The following is a 20057-nucleotide window of genomic DNA, read 5'->3' on the forward strand; positions in this document are numbered from 1 at the left end:
GAGAGGATAAATCTAAGGCCCAAAAAAGGAGCCCAAATACCAAATCCAACCCAATAGGGAATATTATCTAAAAAAAAACCCAAAAAGTGATTTTACCTCTCTATCCCTACAAAAGAAATGGTTACCTCTCCTCTCCCTCCCTCATTTCCCGCCCAAAAAAAGCAAAAATGACTTGATTAGACACAACCCTCTCATCACTCATGTAGTCATGTCAGCCTTACTCTCTTCTCTCTCGGACTCCGCGCGCTCTCTCTCCTCATTCAAACCGGTGAGACACAAACCTCTCCATCTCTCTCTCTCTCTTGATTCAACCGATTGCTCACTATCTCTCCTCTCTATCTCGATCAAAACCAGAAAACCGGTCCATCTCTATCTCTCTCTTTCTCTTTTTCAAGCGAAACAATCTCCAGCCATTAAACCCTCTTTCATTCGAAACGTTACCGCCGAATCTCTCTCAACCAAACCTATTTAAGCAACCGGATCTACTCTTTTTTCTCTCTATTTCGCTCTGTTTCAACGAATCTCAAGCCTCTCTCTCGATTTCTCTCTCTTTCAAAAACAGGTACATCTCTGTTCTTCCTCTAACTCTTGATCCTCTCTCTGTTGTTGGTAAATTATTAGGATTGTTGGAACATTTTTGGGGTTTCTTGTTTCACATCTGTGGGTTTTGGTACAGTTTTAGGGGTGTTTGAAAAATTGGGGGAGTTTTCAAACAATTATGGTTTATGATTTCAAGTTTTGTAGTCTGATGTATAGTCTGTGATAAATCATTTTGGGTTGTTTTTCGAAAAAATATTAGGGTTAAGCTGCTCTAAAGTTTGTGATAAAACATTTTGGTTGTTGTTTTGTGATTTCGGAACCATTTGGGTGTTTATGGTTCTTCATAAAGCTTCTAGGTTAGTTTTGTTTTAACATTTAGGGTTGTGATCCGAAAGTTAGGTTTCTGTGGAGACATTTAGTACTTTGTCTTTGTTTTTTGGGGGTCTGTCTTTTTTTATGAAGTGCATGATTTGGTTTATCATTGTGGGTTGTGTTGAAGAAATGTTAGATTATGTTTAGACATTTTGATAGTTGTTAGTGATTTCGAAAACATGCATCTACACATAAAGGTCATTTTGGGTGTTTATGATACTACATCAAGTTTCTAGGTTAGGGTTGTTTTAACATTTATGTTTCTGTGGTGAAATTTAGTCATTTGATCAAGATTTATGGGTTGTTGATTAACAGAATGTTTTTTTTTTAACATTCATGGTTGTGAAAAAAAAAATTAGTATATGTTTATACATTTTGGTTGTGTAGATACATTCTGCGTTTGTTTGTCTTTGTGTTTGTTTGAAACATAAGAACTTTTGCAGACAATCCCAAGATGGTTAAAACTAACAGAAAGAAAGGAGATGGTGCTGATAAGAAACAACAGACTCCTGTGAGGGCTAGCCCCAGGAAGAGGCCTGCTGAAGAGCCATCAAATGCTGGGCCAAGCAAAAAAGGCAAGAAAGTTGCCAGCCCCCAACAAGCAAAGGTGTGTTATTGTATAAAAAATTTTTACAATGTCCTGTAATTAATGTTTGTGTTCTCACATTTCTTATAATGGTTATGCATATTTGTTAGTGTGTTGACATTCTGTAAAATGTTGCTTCAGTTATTGATCTGTCATTATTGTGTAGACCATTGGCCTATGCTTATTGTGTAGACACATTAAAAAATGATCTGCCATTACTTATTGTGATGAAGCATTCAGTTTACTGTTGACCATTTTGTTGAATGCCCTGACATTTCTGTTATTGTTTCTGTGAAGCACCGTGGGTTTACATCGAAGGCTAGAGTGCCGACGGAGGAGCCCAAACATACCGAGGCTAAGGAACAAATCAAGAAAACTACTTTCAATTACAAATGTAATTTGAAAGCAGTTTATAAGGTGGCGAGGGAATTGCAGAACGACATTACTGAAGAGCAAAAAAAGATGTTGTTTGCTTCACCCTTCGGGCCCTTGTTTAAGGCAGTGACCAATATTACTTTCCGAAAGGAGAATGTTATCGAGAAGCCTAACAAAGCCATCTACGATCTGCTCTATTGCTTCGACAAACAGAGCCAAGCCTTCAACATCGGAGGGAAGATGATTCAGTTCACTCCCGGAGATGTTGCTTTGCTGTTGGGAGTCCCAATGGAAGGACAAATATATGAAGCATTCCCAACCAATGTCACCCTAGATGCCACAAAGGACCAGTTTCTGAGCAAGTACTTCAGAGACTGTATGGTAGAGGGAAAGGCTTTATCTTTTGGCGGCCCCAGCATCGAAAAGGCTTTGCATGTGGCTGCAAGAACAAAGGCTCCGGCCATTGAGTTCTTGAAACTCTGGATTATGTACATGGCAGCCACATTCCTGTTTACTTCAGCTGCCGGCTCCTCGGTTGTCGGGAGTTTTTATCACAATCTCCAAACGGAGAGAATGATGAAAAGAGTTTCATGGGCGAGAGCTATTTACTCCTACATGATGGAGAGAATAAACAAGCACTCGGAAGACCCGGCAAAAGCTTCAGGATGCCTGACTCTTCTCCCCGTAAGTATTCATAACCATGCACTTAAATGTTTCATAATTTCTTATAGTGATAAAAGTCAAATTAGTTTGCTCTGACATTCTATAAAATGTTTCATCATTCTTTTTGGGGGCTTATCTAATGCTGAAACATTTTGGAGAATGTTTGGGCATTTTATAACACGTGTTTCCATTTCTTATGATGGTAAAGAAAAACACTACTGACCTAAGAGTGTTTAATTTCTTTGCAGTACTGGTATTGCATGCACACCAGGATCCATGAGGACCTGGTTGGAGAAGTAGGGGTCAGTCCTAGAATAGCTCGATGGATGATCGAACCATTTTTCCTTAAAGGACTGGAAGAAGAGCTGGAAAGCATTACAGAGGAGCAGGTAATTTGTTTTAACATTTCTTATAATGTCTCTTTGATTTGAATAAATGTTCTAACATAACTGATGTCTGAGTGACATTTTATGAAATGTTGGAACATTTGCATGAATGTTTACACATTTAATTAAATGCATGTATTTTTTTAAGAGGTGTTGAGATAATAACCATATGTATCCCTCCTTGTAGGTGAAGGTGGAGTTGCTGGCGGAGTCTGTGGAAGAGGAAGAGTTGTTAAAGTTCACGGAGAGGGTGGTGGAGGAGATGAATGAGGAGGAAGTAGAAAAGTTGAAGGAGGAAGTGGAGAGGTTGAGAGAAGATAATTTGTTGGTTAAGAGAGAGTGTGAGATGGTTAAGAGAGAGAGAGAGAAGTATTAAAAGAGGAGTTGGAGAGGATGAAGAGAGAGAGAGAGGAGAGAAAAATGATGTATTGGAATTTGATTTTGGTGTCGGAGGGGAGGTGGATGTTAGAGACGAGGTTGGTAGAGATTTGGTGACTGTTGGAGAGGAGGTGGAAGGTGGGGAGGTTAGACAAGAGGTGGAGAGTGGAGATGGTGGAGAGAAGATAGTGGAGCAGGAAGTAGCCCCAAAAAATGCGGAACAAGTAAACGTAGAAGCCCGCAACGAAAAAGAAAGTGATGCCGAAGCCCAAACTGAAGGAGCAGAAATAGACAATAAGGGTAAGAAGGCAATTTCTGATGAGTTGGTAAAGGGTCAAACTTCAGGGGAGGGGCAAAACCAGGAGCAGAAAGAGAGCCAAGTTGCTGGGTCAAGTGAGTAAATGCTCACGCAATTCTTTACTTCTGTTGACATTCCTGTTTTTGCTTGATAAGAAGTTGGAAATGTTGGAGCAAATACCAGAATGCTTCAACATTTGAGATACTGTTATAAAAGTAATGAATATTGTCTTTTTTTAGATTTAAGTTGGTTTTATTTCTAGTTTATTTCTTTTAAGCAACGTATTAACTTGTGTGCAATCAATCTATCTTCTCTGAAATTCTTACTTACTTGTCAGATGATTGGTATGAACATAAATTGGTCGGCCATCGTTACAAGTTTTTTGATAAACGGTAAGTAAAAGAGTTCTATCGTACTCCCACGATGTCTTTTACCACGACAATTGAAGACTGTCTTTTACCACGAACGACAGTAGAGTGGTCGGCTAAGTAATAAATAAGAAACAAACAAGTAAGTGTTCTTCTCCGCATAAATACGTAAAATGTTGGAACATCCGTGATAACGTTTATATATATTGATCAAGAATTGGAGAATGATTTTTGTTAAGATTTGGTTTTCTATCGAATGTTGACTAGTTAAACGTGTGGTGGTGGGGGACAGGTGAAAAGCAATTTGCAAGTGTTTTGAATGTAGGTGAAAAAGAGACGGAAGAACTAGAATTTCAGCTGACTTGGCCTTCAGCTTTCTTTTCAGAGGTTTGTGAAGTGGCCAAAGAATATGAAAACTACGAGATCGTGGAGAATGAAAGTTCTTCGGAAGACGATTTTGTAAATAAGCCACAGGTTGAAATGGCTGAAGTTGTTCAAACGAAAGAGAAAAACAAACAAAACTCTCTGGTTAAGAGGGTAAAAACTCAGCCAAGAACCCGAACTTTGACCGAGAAAGGCAAGCAACTCGAGAAAAAGAAAACAATCAATGTAGAGGACATTATAGAGTTGGGAGCCGGAAAGTCAGAAGAGGAGAAAGTTAAGAAGCTTGGAAAATGGAGAAGAAGCCCAGTCTGGAAGAATGTCAAGGAAGATGAAAAGGGTCTGATGGAAGAATTCCTCAGGAAAAGTGACAAAAGGTACGAGTAGGTTACTGTAATGTTCATGCACTGACAATAATGTTTGGACATTCTTGTTTGTGTTGTAACATTAATTTTAGCTTACTGTAATGTTCTAGCATTGGCTGATATGTCCTATCATTACAAAAGGTGACACTGTTTTTTCCACATTTTCCAGTACTAAAGTCTGGTTTAGTGACGGGATAAACGACATATGTGGAAAGCAGCTCGACATGTTGATGATGAATCTAGAATGCGATTCCCAGATAATCAACTGGGCCAGTTCCATCAGAGATCTATGTAAGTTAAGTGATTAGAATGTTTTCCTATCGTCATCTTTTATATGAGTGAACATTTTGATAACTTTGTGTTTGTTCGACAGACAATGATAAAGTCGGAGGTCAACCAAGCTTCAATCGAACAAATGCTCAATCGTACGTTGAGTAATAATGCTGGGAAACCGGAGATATTGTTTGTGTGTGCACCAATCTGCCAACCAACAACGGGGGACGCAGCAAGGGGGGCACTGGACACTATTGATATACAATGTATTTCTCCATAGGTGGACCCATTATGATTCAATGTCATTTGACAAGAAAAAGGCCAAGGACTGTTACGAAAATGCCAGGGAGTACGCGGCATATGTCGAGGATGTAATGGAAGAAGTGGGATTCACAATGTTTGGAACCCAACAAAAATATGCAGATGTCGTTGGGGAGCCAGAATTCCCTACTCAGGGAGAAAAGTAAGTGTTCTCACTCTTTATTTGTTCCAACATTATGATGCATGTTTTAATTAGTTTGAAATTGTTCCAACATTCCAGGAAATGTTGGAACAAAAACTTATATGTTTTTAGAAATTTGATAAAAACACACGTAGTTATTAATAATTTAGTCTCATTTAACATTATGTTGCAGAATTGTCTGTGACTGTAGAAACATTATTGGTTATGCTTTAACATTTCGTTTGTGTCTTGAACAGCCCGGATTGCGGTCTGTTTGTCATTTTGAAAATTGAAGAGCTCGTGGCAGACTGCACGACAACAGGACCCAAACAGCGTACAGAAAACCCAGATTGGGTATCCCTGGCACAAAGGAAGAGGGCCAAGCTAACCCACAACATTTTGAAAGAGAATACGATATCTTGGAGGATGGCCCGAGCTTGAAGTAGTTTCCCCTGTGTATGTTTTTTTTGTAAAGGATCTTTTTTAATAAAAAATGAAGTAGTTGTTCAGGTAACGGGTTATGTTCATATCACTAAACCCGAAACGACTTCATTCTTGATTATATTACAAACAAATATGGTTTGTAAATTATTTTGGGATGTTAACAACATACAATGATTTTGGATGGGATGTTTATGTTAAAACAATATGAAGTAAATTTGAATATATTATTATTTTTCTTCAACAACATGTGTGACATGCATTGTCCCCTTAGAGTTTGTTTCAGGGAAGAACATATACAGATATGTTAGAACATTCCTTTCAATGCTGGGACAAATTGATAAATGTTTGAGAAATATGTAATAATGTTCCTTCATTAATACGAATGTATTCAAAAAAATCCATAATGTTGACACATGGTAAATAATAGTAAGACATGTAAGGATTCATTCACTGAACATTTTGTAGAATGTTATAACATTTTCACAAGAGAACAAAATATGTACTAAATACCAAAAGATTTTTCTAAAACATTCAACACAATGTACAGACAGTCTGTTACATGTTGAGACATATCGTTGATGTTGAAGCATTTAGAAAAATGAGAACTACAGTTGGGCCCGACATGTTGCACTGTTGTGATAAGAGGGTTGGTTGCACCTGCGACATATTCTTTTCCTCCTGGTAACATCTCCGGAACTCTGCAACCGTGTTGTACGTGGTCTCCCTGGTGCCCTTTTAACTAGTGGAGGAAGAGTCTTGGTTAATGGATCAAAAGTATAGGGTTCGTCATAATTTGGAACGGGGTAAACACAATGTTGGTATGTGTTTCTGTAAGCCTCCACCGTCCAGACTGGATCGTAAAAACATGTACTATCACCCCGAGTCTTGTTGATGCATAACATTGCATGTTGACACGGAAGCGAATCTACTTGCCAACGCCGACAAGAGCATGTGAGAGTACCAAGATTTACGGAATGGCGTGGAGTCGAATATACTTCATAAATAAGTGGGGCTGCCTCGACGTATCTCCAAGTCTCCGCAACTTTGTATTTCGCTTGTTGCTCCAAGTTAATGGATGGGCAAAGAAATGTATTCCATCCAATAGCGGCGTCTCTATGCTTTCTCATCTTGTTCATAATCTTCTGTCTTATGGCATCCAACAATGCTGTAATAGGGAGAACGCGGGCTTTCTTTACCATGTTGTTGAAGCTCTCAGACAGTTGGGAAGTGATGGCGCCATACCTATAAGACAACATTATAACGTCTGTCACAACATTTTACGGAATGCTTATATTAAATCATGTTGTGTTCGAACCGTACACTAAATGTATAAACATTAATCCGAATGACAAAACACTAGAAAGAATGTCATTGCATAACAAAAGCAATGATTAAATGTGAAAAAATTACTGGGTAAACTTAAAGTGTGCCGGTAACAAGGTTCATGGTGTTTCAACATTTCAACTGAAAAAGAGTAAACAAAATACCTATCTCCGGGGAAAAAGGAATCTGCCCATGATTCCGGATTAAGGGATTGGAAAAACCTCTCCACATTGGTTCCACCCATCTCAACCATTTGTTCAATGGTTGCGTGATACTCGCTCTCGGGTAATGCACGTGCCGCCGTAAACATAAGACTCTGAAAATAACGTGACTGGCGTGCCCCATTATGTATTCTCAAGTTTAGATTACATCGTAAGTGCCAAGCACAGAATGAGTGGTGAGCGGTGGGAAAAACATTCTTCACGCCTTTTAGAATTCCAGCATGTCTATCCGAAATAAAGGTGTAACGTTTGATCGGATCCACCACTAATTTCAAATTTTGCAGAAACCAATCCCAATTATGATCATTCTCAATGTCCACAACTGCGTAAGCAATGGGAAAAGACCTAACAAAAAAATAATAATACAAAATTAGTGCTGTTGATTCATAATGCAATAGTGCATTAACAAATGATCAAATGTCTAAACATACGTGGTAATGTTAAGTGACACCAATAAATGACGCAGCATCTCACTGGATGCAGCGACATTGTAGATCATGTTCTTAAAATTTTGTCAAGTGTTGGCAGGAACATTAGAATGTTAACGTACGATGTGAAAATGAAAACATACCGTCGTTTCCGTCCTTGGTAACCGCAGCTAAAATGCAGCCATTAAAACGTGTTTTGGCGAATGTTCCATCAATATAGATCACGGGACGACAGTGTTGAAACCCAAGGATAGATGCGTGAAGCGCAATAAAAACTCGGACAAATCTATTGGTAGTGGGTTCGATTTGCAAATCAATTATGCTATTGGGATTAGTAGTCGCCAAAGAATCTACGTACCACTTCAACTTTGCATAGGAATCACCCTCCTGCCCAAATACTTTGTCCATGGCTACCTTCTTACCACCGTAAGAAAAGTAATAGCTCAACTCAACACCATAATCGTCTTGAAACTTTTCTTTAACTTCAGCAGTACTCCAATTTGGGTGTTTTCTGATGTCTTCATCCATTAGGCTGCCAACAAGTTTACTAGAGAGTTTGGGATCCGCAGGTTTGAGAACAACATCGAGACAATCGTGTATCGGTTCGTATTCTTTCAAAAGAAACACGGATTTACATCCCAATGGTGCAACCCCGTGGACTCTCCAATTACATCCGGGTTTGGAACAAACGGCAGTCACACGACATGGTTCATTCTTGATATATTTGTAGTTGTTCTTGGTTGCAATGGTATAACGACCAAGAGCTTGTCGAAAAGCTTTGACACCACCAGGGAATATTTGCCCAATCTCCGTAAATACGTCGCCCCATGAGTCACATACTAACTTCTTGTCATTATTTTGAGATGTAGAAAGTGACCTTTCAGTTTCCATACTGCAAAATTGAATAAAATGTTATGAAAGTATCATTGATTATCTTAACAGGTTAACAAATGTATGAACATCTAGTGTAATGTCGCGGCACCAGAGAGAATGTTTGGACATGCGTATGAATGTTCAGTTATCAATGAGAATGTCGTATAATTTAATGAAATGTGTGAAATTATGTGAAAATGATGGATAACATTCTACTGAATGCTTCGAATATGTGGTATAATCAGGTGGTCCAAGAAGCAATGTCTGATCATTCTATCAAATGTTGGTCAAACTGCTAATTTAATAGCTATGAAACAAATGTGTTAACACATGATAAAGTACTTGTAACATGTAACCAAATGTTCAGAAATATTTGTAAATGTTAACACAAACGTTAAAGTTATACCAGAAACAAAAAAGATGTACGGACAGCGAAAGAACTGTACGGACACTTCAGAAACTAAGCTTTACACGAGAAGGATGAACAAAAGCATACAATCTCATAAAAAAGAGTTTCATCATCAACAGTTACCTGGATTTATAGGAGAAGAAGATGGTGATTCGAACAAGTTGATGGCTGGAGAAGATGAATAAATATGATGAATGAAGAAGAGGGTTTGTATCTCGGTTTGTGTCTGTAGGTGATGACTGAACGAAGATGATGAAAATATTAGAGAGAGAAAGGTGAAAACGAAGATGATGATCGAAGAGATGATGACTGTAGAGAGAAGAAGGTGGCAAATAGGGTTTGGGGTTCGGTTTAGGTAGAGAGATAAGAAGGTGGAAACAGATTTTGGAGAGAGAAAGTAAATCAGATTTTTGAGAGAGAAAGATATGATTTGTTAGAGTTGTTGGATATATATAGGAGGGCAAAAGAGGGTTTAGAAGAAAATAGGAAATCTTAGAGATAAGAGTTGGGCCCGGATTGCACATTGGGATGTGTATTTGGGTTTGATATGAGTTATTATTTGATTATTGGGTTTTGGGTGAGATAATAAACCTTGTTGGGTTTTTTTTGTATTTGGGCCCAAAATTTGGGCCTTTCATCAAAAAATTCTTTTTTAAAGGGCCTTCCGTACAAAAGCAACCCTCGTATTTGGGGTTTTGGTTATAAGGCCCCTCTAGATTGAAACACTTCCCACTACACAATTTGACCTAACAACGAAGTTGACGCAGTTAGGTCACCGTTAAAGTAAAAATTTGGACTTGACTCAAACGGTCCGCACTTCTTTAACACTCTCCCTCTCATTCATCTTCCCTCTCTCTCTATATATAAATATATATATATATCTTGTGAATTTGTCACCAAAGTTGTAGCCGATAGCCTCTTCTTTTTTCTCTCGCTTTCTCTCGGTCTCTTTATAATCTGTGCTTCGTGTGATTCAAATCCAAAATCAAATTTGCCCTAGATTTGTAGTGTTTGCATTTTTTCAAATACAATTGTTCGACCACTTCAATCGACTGATTAGGAACGTTTATACACTTATTTGAAGACACTATGTGAAGTCCATTTCGTGGGGTGTTCTTTATTTAACCAGAGGAAGAAAACCAAATTTCGGGTATACCCTAAAATCTAATTTGTTTTATGGTTTTATGAAGTTAATATTGATGTTTGTACTAGTGTTAAGCATGTTTTTATTAATTTTGATAGTTGTAATCACATGAGACCGAAATTAGAGATTCAATTCGGCTCTGTCTAACCGAAATTAGGTTATCAAAATGGGTATTAACTATTTATAGTTGTGAAAAGGTTTTAAACATTTGGAAATTATGAAAAAGATAAAAAAATATCCCCAAGCTGTCCCGAAACAGTCAATTCTCCTCTCTACCCTCAACAAACTAAAAAATGACGCCCCGTATCCAACCTATATAGTAGAGACTCCGACTTCACGACTCTTCATCTTCTTTGAGTTTTAGGGTTTCAAAACCTATTGATTTCACTAAAATCTACTTAATTAACACTAAAATAAGTATACATTCACTAAATCTTTCCATTTCTGAAGATTTTTTTTCGAACTTTCTGGGTTTATGTATGGGGTTTACAGTCAAATTTTACAGAAGCATATGAGTTAAAATACGTGTTAAACATATTTTTTTTGTTCGTGGTTGTTTAATAGATTCTGATAACATGATTTTTCTCTTTCTTGTTATGGGTTAAAGGAAGTATGCAAACCCTAGTTTCAGTAGTAGATCTGCAAATGGAGTTTACGAACCTAATATTTTTTATACTGGTTTTGTAAATAGGGTATGCAAACCCTAGTTGCAGTAGTAGATCTGCAAATGGGGTTTGCGAACCCAATATTTTCGATACTGGTTTTGTAAATAGGGTATGCAAACCCTAGTTGCAGTAGTAGATCTGCAACTGGGGTTTACGTACCCAATATTTTTTATACTGTTTTTGTAAAGGGTATGCAAACTCTAATTCCAGTATTAGATCTACAACTGGGGTTTACGAACTCGATATTTTTTATACTGGTTTTGTAAATAGGGTATGCAAACCCCAGTTGCAGTAGTAGATATGCAAATATGGTATGCAAACACTACTTGCATTAGCTCATATGTAAATTCTAGTTCTGCAAATAGTATTTTCACTAATAATTTCTCTTTATGTATGCAGAAATGGCTAAAAAAGGTGAAAAAAAAAACAAATAGTCAAAAAAGACAGCAACAAAGTGTCGAAAAAAAAACTATAGTACAACATGTTATAGATGCACTATGAAGAATAGTGCACTTTTCATGCAAAAAATATATGAGAAATTAAGTTTAAACCAAGTGAAAGCTTTATCGGAATCACCTTTCGAGAAACTATTCAAAGCTTTTTACAATGATGAAATAGAGAAAACAAATTACGAAAGACCAATCTCTATCATATTTGAACTGGTCAGTAGATATTCTGTAGAGAGAGGAAAATTTGTTTTTAGAGATGTCGAAATGGAATTTAAAATAGATGATGTGGCTATCTTATTGGGTTTGCCAAAGGAAGGTGTTGTTGTTTCTCCCTTCGAAGGGATAAAAGAAGAAGAATTTGTTAGAACTTATTTTGGAGAAAAAACTCATAAGGTTTCTACATCGTTTATAGAAACTGTTGTTGTAAAGTTCATTGAAGAAAAAAATGAGCAAACAGATGATCTTGTTAAATTGATGATAATGCATTTAGCTTCATCATTCCTTTTCGCAACACAAGCTGGAACAACAATTCAAATGTCGTTCATAAATTTAGTCAGGTCAATTGAAAACATCAATTCTATATCATGGCCTACAGTGATCCACAAATACATGATGAAATCAATTGAAGAAAATGTTGATAAACCATCAAAGGCATCGGGATGTCTTCTTCTGCTTCCGGTAAAATCAATTACATATATGATTTATTAACTTTATATAGTTTGATTACTTAGTCTGAACCGTATGACAATTATTCTACTTTTAACTTTATACAGTTTTGGTTTTGTGAGCACACGAACCTCTATAGAAGAATCCAACAAAAGAAGGACAAATGTCCTCGAATTCTGAGATGGAGTTTGGATCACATGAAGCTTGATTTTCTTCAAACATTAGAAGAAATATCAGAGAACCAGGTACGTTATACTATTCTCATAAATTTTGATTTACATATTATAATCATTTAAAAAAATATTTATGCATACACCTGTTTGCAACCACATGTTTGCATTGGACACTGTTTGCAACCACATGTTTGCATTGGAGATTGATGGAAACAGGTGTTTGCGTACGAAACTGATGCAAACATGTGTTTGCAAACAACATACTGTTAGTTGCATATGATGTTTTCATATGTTTAATGCATACTGAAATTTGCAAACATACTGTTAAATTTCAGGTTTCAGATAATTTTATGATTCGACTCTCTGAAAGTGAAGAACAGATGATTGCTGGTGGAATATTAACTATTTCAAACAAAGCTAATGATTCGTATTCGAAGCATCTTGAAGAAAAAGTAAAGAAACTTGAAGTTGATTGTGAAGAACAGAAAAGAACTCTAAAGTTTAAAGGTGAAGAAATAGATAAGTTGAAAGAAGAACTGTACTGCATAAAAGAATCAAATTTGATTCTTATAAAAAAAAATGAGCAATTGAACAAAACAAACAAAGTGCAGTGAAAAGGTTGATGAGAACATGTCAAAGATGAAGTCAGCTACAAAGTCAAAAAATACTGAAAAAAAAGTAGCTTCAAAGTCAAAAAGTACCATCAACATGAAGGGTTTGAATGATGGAAATCAAGTAAGTTCAGGAACAACAAAATCAGGAGGTTGGTAGAAAGACTAACCACAAAAGGAAAGAAAATGATGAAACTTCGGACTTTGATACATCTGAGAAAAAAAAATATAAGTCGAAGAAGTTAAAAGTAAAATGCAACATATGAAGGGGTTCTGCAATTGAGAAGGTAGATCAAGTAACTGAAGATACTTCAAAAACTCTAACTGTTGTGAGAGATCGATTCCCTCAGAATCCATGATTGATATTTAATTTTATTTTTTTTCTTAATTAGAACAAGAAAATGATAGCGGATTAGTGCGATGGGAGCGGAATTAGACTAGAATCTCGACAGAGGAGGCGTGAAGAAGATGAACTTGTTTTCTTTTGTCAAGTACAAAAGAGTTGTTGGTTGAACTATAAGGGGGGCCACTGGAAGTCCATACCTGAGAGATCTCATCTATTGGCATAGGGTCAAGCTAAAGGCACCGGGAATTGCTATTCGTGTTGGGTGCCTATTAACACCCAGACTCCAGACTGGGTGGTTACTTGGCAAGGGATCCAGTGACCGCTCCTACTTGCTCTAATTTTTTTCTTCTTCTCCTCCTTTTTTGAATCATTATCATGTCGTCTTGGAAACAACCTTGTTTCCAAACCTATCCCCATCGATCACAACGAGGAGTTAGAGAGGGAAAAAACCCATTTTAGAGAGTGAAAGAGAGTAAATCCATCATGAAAAAATTTGATTCTAAACCAACCTTCATCCATAATGAGGAGTTAGAGAGAAAACCTTGATTCCTACGCCTTAATCCAAAACCACCATTAAAAATACCCTCGGATTGGTCAGTCCGAGACCCAAAGCAAGGGCTTGGACTGGCCGAGTCTGAGACCTTGCTTCGGGTTTTGGATGGATCGATCAATGTCTTTTATACCCAGGTGCTAATAGTTGTTTGGGGTCAAAGATATTGATCTTAGTCAATCTCATCCTCTGGGTGCTAACAACCTTTTGGGCAGGTGTTTTAAGCCGGAAAAATATAAGCAGAGGCACTACTTGTAGGTCAATAGTCTAGCGGTGGGAATCGGGCTGGACCAGAGAGTATCTGGCTCTAACTTCATCAGGTAAGTCGGCTCAGGTTAGGTTGGTGACTACGAGAAAATCGAGGAGTCTTTGGTCCATTGCCTGTCTGACCCACCAATTTCACCGGGCACGTCGTGTATCGCACGGTCTCGGTACGAGCTTGAGAGAGAAAGATAGTTCATCTTCCACTGCTATTACCACGAAGATAAAGTGCTTCCACACACATATAACAACTCAATCCACCACAAGGAATCATCTTCATTCAAACTTATTAACAACCCTAAATTCAAATAATGAATAATCAACGTTCGCGAAACATAAGTTTGTAACTATAATCGCAAAATTGACATGAAAATTCCTGAAGAGTTAAACACGAAGTGATGAGTTTCCTGATAACGATACACTAAATAGGTCAAAAAGACCGTTCAACACTCTTCATCTAACTGGGGCAAATATTCAAGGGTGGTGTTTTTGAAAAATAATAATATTTTTGGCCACAAAATTTTAAAGGGAGTTTTGTCATTTTTTTCGAGAGGCTAAGTTTTAGGAAAATTATAAGTTTTCTCAAAATTTCTTGGGCAAAACTTCTCTTTCCTTTTTTTTTCTTCCACCACCACTTATTTTTTCCCTCTCTCCTCTGCCCTTGGCCGGAATCTTGATCTGATTTAGGGGACCTTCTTCTTCGCCGAAATAGATTGAGATGAAGGAGGAGAAAGCGAGGGAGGAAAAGAAAGAGACGAAAGAAGAACAGAGAAAGATTTGAAAAAAAAAATATTGTCGTCAACTATTGTCGGGGTGGAAAAGGAATGGTAGTCCAAGTTGGGGGAAACATGAAAGAATAAAAAAATCATTAATTTTTTACTTAAAATATTGCATGCTGAAAATTTTTCTGGTTTCCCAAACTGTTCATCATATTTAATTCAAACAAATTAGAAACTCTGGGTCTTCTGCATAAGCATAAATCGAGGTCCTACGTTTACCTCGAAATTAAATACTCCCTCCGTCTCAAATTAAGAGACCCACTTTCCCTTTTGATTTATCTCAAAATAAAAGACTTGTTTCTTCTTTTATCATATAAAATTTATCAAATTTCTAATATTGTTCTTTATCTCTATAATATACATTTCTCCTCAAGCATTTATTTTCGGTAACAATCCAATTTGGAAGAAAAAATAGCATCCAATTTGGAAGCATAAATACCATCTAAAGGCATGAACAATTTGGATTGTTACCGAAAATAATTTGAACATTAAATAAAATCCAATTTTCTTCCACTTATTTTTGGTAAAGAATTTTAATTTGAATTTAACCAAAAAGAGGAATCTCACTAATCTATGCATCAAATGAGGGTATAAATGAGAGAAAAAATATGTGAAAATTTGTAGGAATTTAGGTCTGGGTCTCTTAATTTGAGACGGAGGGAGTAAGTAATAATTATTAGGTCATGGTGAATCTTTATATTCCCCAAATTCTCTTCATTAATTGCTCGGTTTTCTCAACCACCAACCACTGTGATGTCCATTGAACTTCCAAGCGTTTGAATATCTCTAATGAACCCATACCCACCTAGAGATCAGTCTCTCTCTCTCTCTCTCTCTCTCTCTTCTTCACCACAATATACATTCTTATTTTAAAAAAGAAATTTTTGGTTAAAAACCCAAATTTTGGGCTCAAATAGGGAATAAAACCCAGCCCAGAATAATAACCCACCAAAAACTCAATTCTCGAATATTATCATAAATCAAACCTAAATACGGATCTCTAGGCACAATCCATCCAAAAAACGCATCTCTAAAACCTCCTCTAATTTCATATTCCCTCTTTTACTCTCCTATATATAACCTCAACAACCCACCACTCTCTCTTAAATATTATCTCTTTCTCTCTCTAAAAGCTTTTTCAGATTTCTCTCTCTACATAAACCTAAATCCTCTTCAAGAACATTCATTATCTTCTTTTATTTTCAATCATCTTCATCATCTTCAATCATCATTTTCAATCACTATCTTCTTCATCGTCAATCATCATCTTCAGTCGTCATCTTTTTCGTTTGAGCGACCTTCATCATCTTCTTCGTTTGAGCAACCTTCATCATCTTTTATCCTCAATCATCATCTTCTTTAATGGAGGTTAAAAAAAGCTTCAAATCTGGTTTTAGGTGTTTTCATAGTTCTGTAGAGAGTTAAATATATAGATTTGTAGATCTACTTATTTGAAGCTCCATTGGTGAGGTTGTTCTTGGTTTTAGGGTATTTTCATCGTGTTTTCATGGCTGTTTCGTACAAGTTTTGAGAATTTTTCCTACAGTTTCTCGTTTTGTTTACAACATTCTACAGTTTATGTAAACATTCTTCGTAATGCAAACAACATTTTAGAAAATGTTCACACATTTACATTCCAGATTTTCCATTTAACAATGCTTTAGTTTTTTGGTGTTATACATACACAATCATGTTTACGTAAACATTATTTGAAGCGTTTCAAACAAAATCCTTTGTTTCTGCAACATTTTGTATCCTCCGTACATATTTTGAATATTATTCCTAGAACTACTCGCTTTGTTCCGAAAACTCTATAATTGTGTAAAATTTTAATTAGTGGCTGAAACATTATATAAAATGCAAGAAGCATTATGTTCAAAATACCGACACTTCATCAATTTTAATTGTTAAATGTATATTTTTGCTCTTCATATTCGGGACTCATTCTGAATGAGAATTTCTATGACATTTTCCACTACTTCTAAACATTTTTAGAAATGTTAATAACATTCGTTTTAATGTCTCAAGTATTTTTCCATATTTGTACTGCATATAATCATTTGTTCATTCCACTTGCAGAATTTGCATCTATGGAACCGGATAGAGCACTTGCTACTTCTCAAAATAATGATAAGAAGCTAGTTTGTGAATCATGCCGAGCCCAATTGTAGTTGTCATTCTTCCGTATCTCTCCAATATTAATTAGAATGTTTGCATATGTTGCTATTTGTCTTAGAAACTCTTCCTTTTGTCTATGAATTTTATATATTGTTCCAAACATTATATTTCATGTTGTTTAGTGAATGGATCCTTACATGTCGAACTCTTATTTTGTAAATTTATTATTCGGCCAAAAGAGTGTCAACAATGTAAAAACGCACCTTAAGAATGTCAATAACTGATTGTTTCCTCATATTTTGTTTAATTCCTGAGACAAACTGTTTATTGTCTCTGCATCTCATATTTTTTAAGAACAAAAAATGATTTTTTGTTATCTTTATCATAAAATGTTATAAACATGTCCAACATTGTAGTTGACATTCTTCAGAATGTCCAGAACAAAACCGTAAATGTTTAAAATAGAACCCAAAATGTTTCAACATAACTTTAAATGTACCATAAACCCCCCAAAATGCTTAACGAAGAACAAAAGTTTTTTTACCAAGTAAACCACTCAAATATCATCAACATTCCGCTGAATGTCTTAACAAAACCCAAAATGTCATCAACAAAACCATAAATGTTCGAAACAGAACCCAAAATGTCTTCAGCATATTTTTAAATGTTTCCAAAAACCCCCAAAATTCTAAATGAAGAACAAAAGTTTTTTTTACCTAGTAAAACATCCAAAATTCATCAACAAACCCCTGAATGTCTGAAACAGAACCCAAAATGTCTTTAACATAACTGTAAATGTTTTCAAAACCCCCCAAAATGCTACATGAAGAATAAAAACTTTTTACCAAGAAAAACATTAAAAAATAAACAACATTCCCCTCAATGTCTGAAACCGAACCCAAAATGTTGTCAGCAAAACCGTAAATGATTGAAACAGAACCCAAAATGTTTCAACATAACTTTAAATGTTTTAAAACCCCCCGAAGTGCTAAACGAAGAACAAAAGTTTTTTTTACGAAGTAGAATACTAAAAAATTATCAACATTCCCCTGAATGTCTTAAACAAAATCCAATATGTCATAAACAAAACCATAAATGCTCAAAACAGAATCCAAAATGTCTTTAACATATTTTTAAATGTTTCCAAAAACCCCCAAAATTCTAAACGAAGAACAAAAGCTTTTTTACCAGGTAAAACACCCAAAATTCATCAACAAACCCCTAAATGTCTGGGACATAACCCAAAATAACTACAACAACACCGTAAATATTTGAAACAGAACCCAAAATGTCTTTAACATAACTGTAAATTTTTTCAAAACCCCCCAAAATGCTAAACGAAGAACAAAAGCTTTTCACCAAGAAAAACACTACTCCCTCCGTCCCATTTTGTTTGTAGTTTTGGGGAATTGAACTTATTAAGGAATGATATTTATTGTTTATAAATATAAAGATTTTCCCTAATCTACCCTCATTTAACATAGAGTATTTCATTAAATACAACATTGGTAGAAGCGTAGAACCAATTAGAACCTTTAAATGGTATTCAAAATAAAGGGTAGTCTTGGAAGTTTCGTCATTTTAATAATTAAATGAATGTCATAAAAGGAAAGTGACCAAACATTTTGGGACATCCAAAAAGGAATAACAACCAAATAAAATGGGACGGAGGGAGTAAAAAATAATCAACATTCCCCTGAATCAGGGCCGTGTGGTGGGGGGTGCGGGCCGTGCGCCCGCACAGGGCCTCCCACCACAAAGGGCCTCTACCTATCCTCCAAACTAAGGTTTTCTTATAAGTAGTGCGTAACGTAGTAAATTTCACTGCAACAGAAGTAGCTTAGTGGTTCGGATGGAAGGTTAATACAAGATATGTTACCAGTTCGAGTCTGGCTGTGGACGTTTTTACCTTTTATTTTTGTTTTCACACAAGGACTTCCAAAGATCAACAAGGATAAAGATAACATGGAAGTTTATTACAGTACATGTTATCTTTATGTAAAACCTTCCCGACTACTATTTTATTTTTAGATTTTGTCAAGTTCAAATTTGATGAATTTGGTGATCTTTTCAAATTAACTTCTTCAAACTATGTTTTAAACACAAATTTCGAAAAACTGAGATTTTTTGTTATTTTCTATGGTTTCATAACAACACTTTACCGAAGATGATGAAAAATACTACCACATGTACAAATTTTATTTGAATCCAATTATACGAAAGAATTATGTATTTAAAGCTAAAATAAATCAAATAACTAGTGGACAAAACGTGTTTTTATGATTTAACTATTCTCTTATACTTCAATAATTATGAGTTCTTGACTACTTCTATGTAAATTTTTTTCGTGTTATTGTATAATGGAGCCCTGTTTAATTTTGGCACGGGCCCCCCAAATTCTCAGGCACGACCCTGCCCTGAATGATTGAAACAGAACTCAAAATGTCGTCAACAAAATCATAAATGTTTGAAACAGAACCCAAAATATCTTCAACATATTTTTAAATGTTTTAAAAAATCTCCAAATGCTAAACGAAGAACAAAAGTTTTTTTTACCAAGTAAAACACTAAAAAATCACAACCACAAATGTTTGAAATAGAACCCAAAATGTATTCAACATATTTTAAATGTTTCTAAAAACCCGCAAAATGCTAAACGAAGAACAAAATTTTTTGACCTAGTAAAACACCCAAAATTCATCAACAAACCCCTGAATGTCTGGGACATAACCCAAAATAACTACAACAACACCGTAAATGTTTGAAACAGAACACAAAATGTCTTTAACATAACTGTAAGTGTTTACAAAACCCCCCAAAATGCTAAACGAAGAACAAAAGCTTTTTACCAAGAAAAACACTAAAAAATAATCAACATTCCCCTGAACGTCTGAAACAGAACCCAAAATATCGTCAACAAAACCATAAATGTTTAAAACAGAACCCAAAATATCTTCAACATATTTTTAAATGTTTTCAAAAATCCCCAAATGCTAAACGAAGAACAAAAGTTTTTTACCAAGTAAAACACTCAAAAATCATCAACATTCCCCTGAATGTCCGAAACAAAACCCAAAATGTCGAACCCTAAATGTTTGAAATAAAACCTTAGACTTTGAAATCGAACAAACCCAAAAATCAAGTAAAACACCCAAAATTATCAACAAACC

The 20057-nt window shown here is 35.8% G+C and overlaps 2 protein-coding genes across 4 annotated transcripts; one reads left to right on the forward strand and one right to left on the reverse strand.

Moving 5' to 3' along the window:
- Positions 1-3859, forward strand: LOC147565703 (uncharacterized). Of its 2 annotated transcripts, XM_086652204.1 has the most exons (5): positions 1-562; positions 1356-1519; positions 1796-2557; positions 2785-2925; positions 3110-3859. In XM_086652204.1, exons 2-5 carry the CDS (start codon positions 1367-1369, stop codon positions 3296-3298), a joined length of 1245 nt encoding a protein of 414 aa, XP_086508330.1. In that variant the 5' UTR covers positions 1-562; positions 1356-1366; the 3' UTR covers positions 3299-3859. The 2 variants fall into 2 exon arrangements, with proteins under 2 accessions (XP_086508330.1, XP_086508329.1); XM_086652203.1 differs by having other exon boundaries at positions 1-1519.
- Positions 3860-6243: 2384 nt separating this feature from the next.
- On the reverse strand, positions 6244-9774 carry LOC147565704 (uncharacterized). Of its 2 annotated transcripts, XM_086667978.1 has the most exons (4): positions 9249-9774; positions 7987-8735; positions 7359-7760; positions 6244-7113 (listed from the first exon to the last, which is right to left on the reverse strand). In XM_086667978.1, the coding sequence occupies exons 1-3, from the start codon at positions 9647-9649 to the stop codon at positions 7687-7689; spliced, it is 1224 nt and encodes a 407-aa protein (XP_086524104.1). In that variant the 5' UTR covers positions 9650-9774; the 3' UTR covers positions 6244-7113; positions 7359-7686. The 2 variants fall into 2 exon arrangements, with proteins under 2 accessions (XP_086524104.1, XP_086524108.1); XM_086667982.1 differs by having other exon boundaries at positions 7987-9768.
- Between the last annotated feature and the right edge of the window lie 10283 nt (positions 9775-20057).

The sequence above is a fragment of the Eschscholzia californica genome, unplaced genomic scaffold, assembly GCF_041429995.1.
Source record: "Eschscholzia californica isolate CP2 unplaced genomic scaffold, dmEscCali1.0.p SCAF_1, whole genome shotgun sequence".
Classification (NCBI taxonomy): domain Eukaryota; kingdom Viridiplantae; phylum Streptophyta; class Magnoliopsida; order Ranunculales; family Papaveraceae; genus Eschscholzia; species Eschscholzia californica.

Excerpts from the sequence above, each read along its gene's own strand:
- LOC147565703 (XM_086652203.1), top strand. The coding sequence starts at position 1,367 with ATGGTTAAAACTAACAGAAAGAAAGGAGATGGTGCTGATAAGAAACAA. Across the intron at positions 1,520-1,795 it reads CCAGCCCCCAACAAGCAAAG|CACCGTGGGTTTACATCGAA; the intron begins GTGTGTTATTGT and ends GTTTCTGTGAAG. Across the intron at positions 2,558-2,784 it reads GATGCCTGACTCTTCTCCCC|TACTGGTATTGCATGCACAC; the intron begins GTAAGTATTCAT and ends ATTTCTTTGCAG.
- LOC147565704 (XM_086667978.1), bottom strand. The coding sequence starts at position 9,649 with ATGTGCAATCCGGGCCCAACTCTTATCTCTAAGATTTCCTATTTTCTT. Across the intron at positions 8,736-9,248 it reads TTCTTCTCCTATAAATCCAG|TATGGAAACTGAAAGGTCAC; the intron begins GTAACTGTTGAT and ends TCAATTTTGCAG. Across the intron at positions 7,761-7,986 it reads TACCAAGGACGGAAACGACG|GTCTTTTCCCATTGCTTACG; the intron begins GTATGTTTTCAT and ends TTTTTTTGTTAG.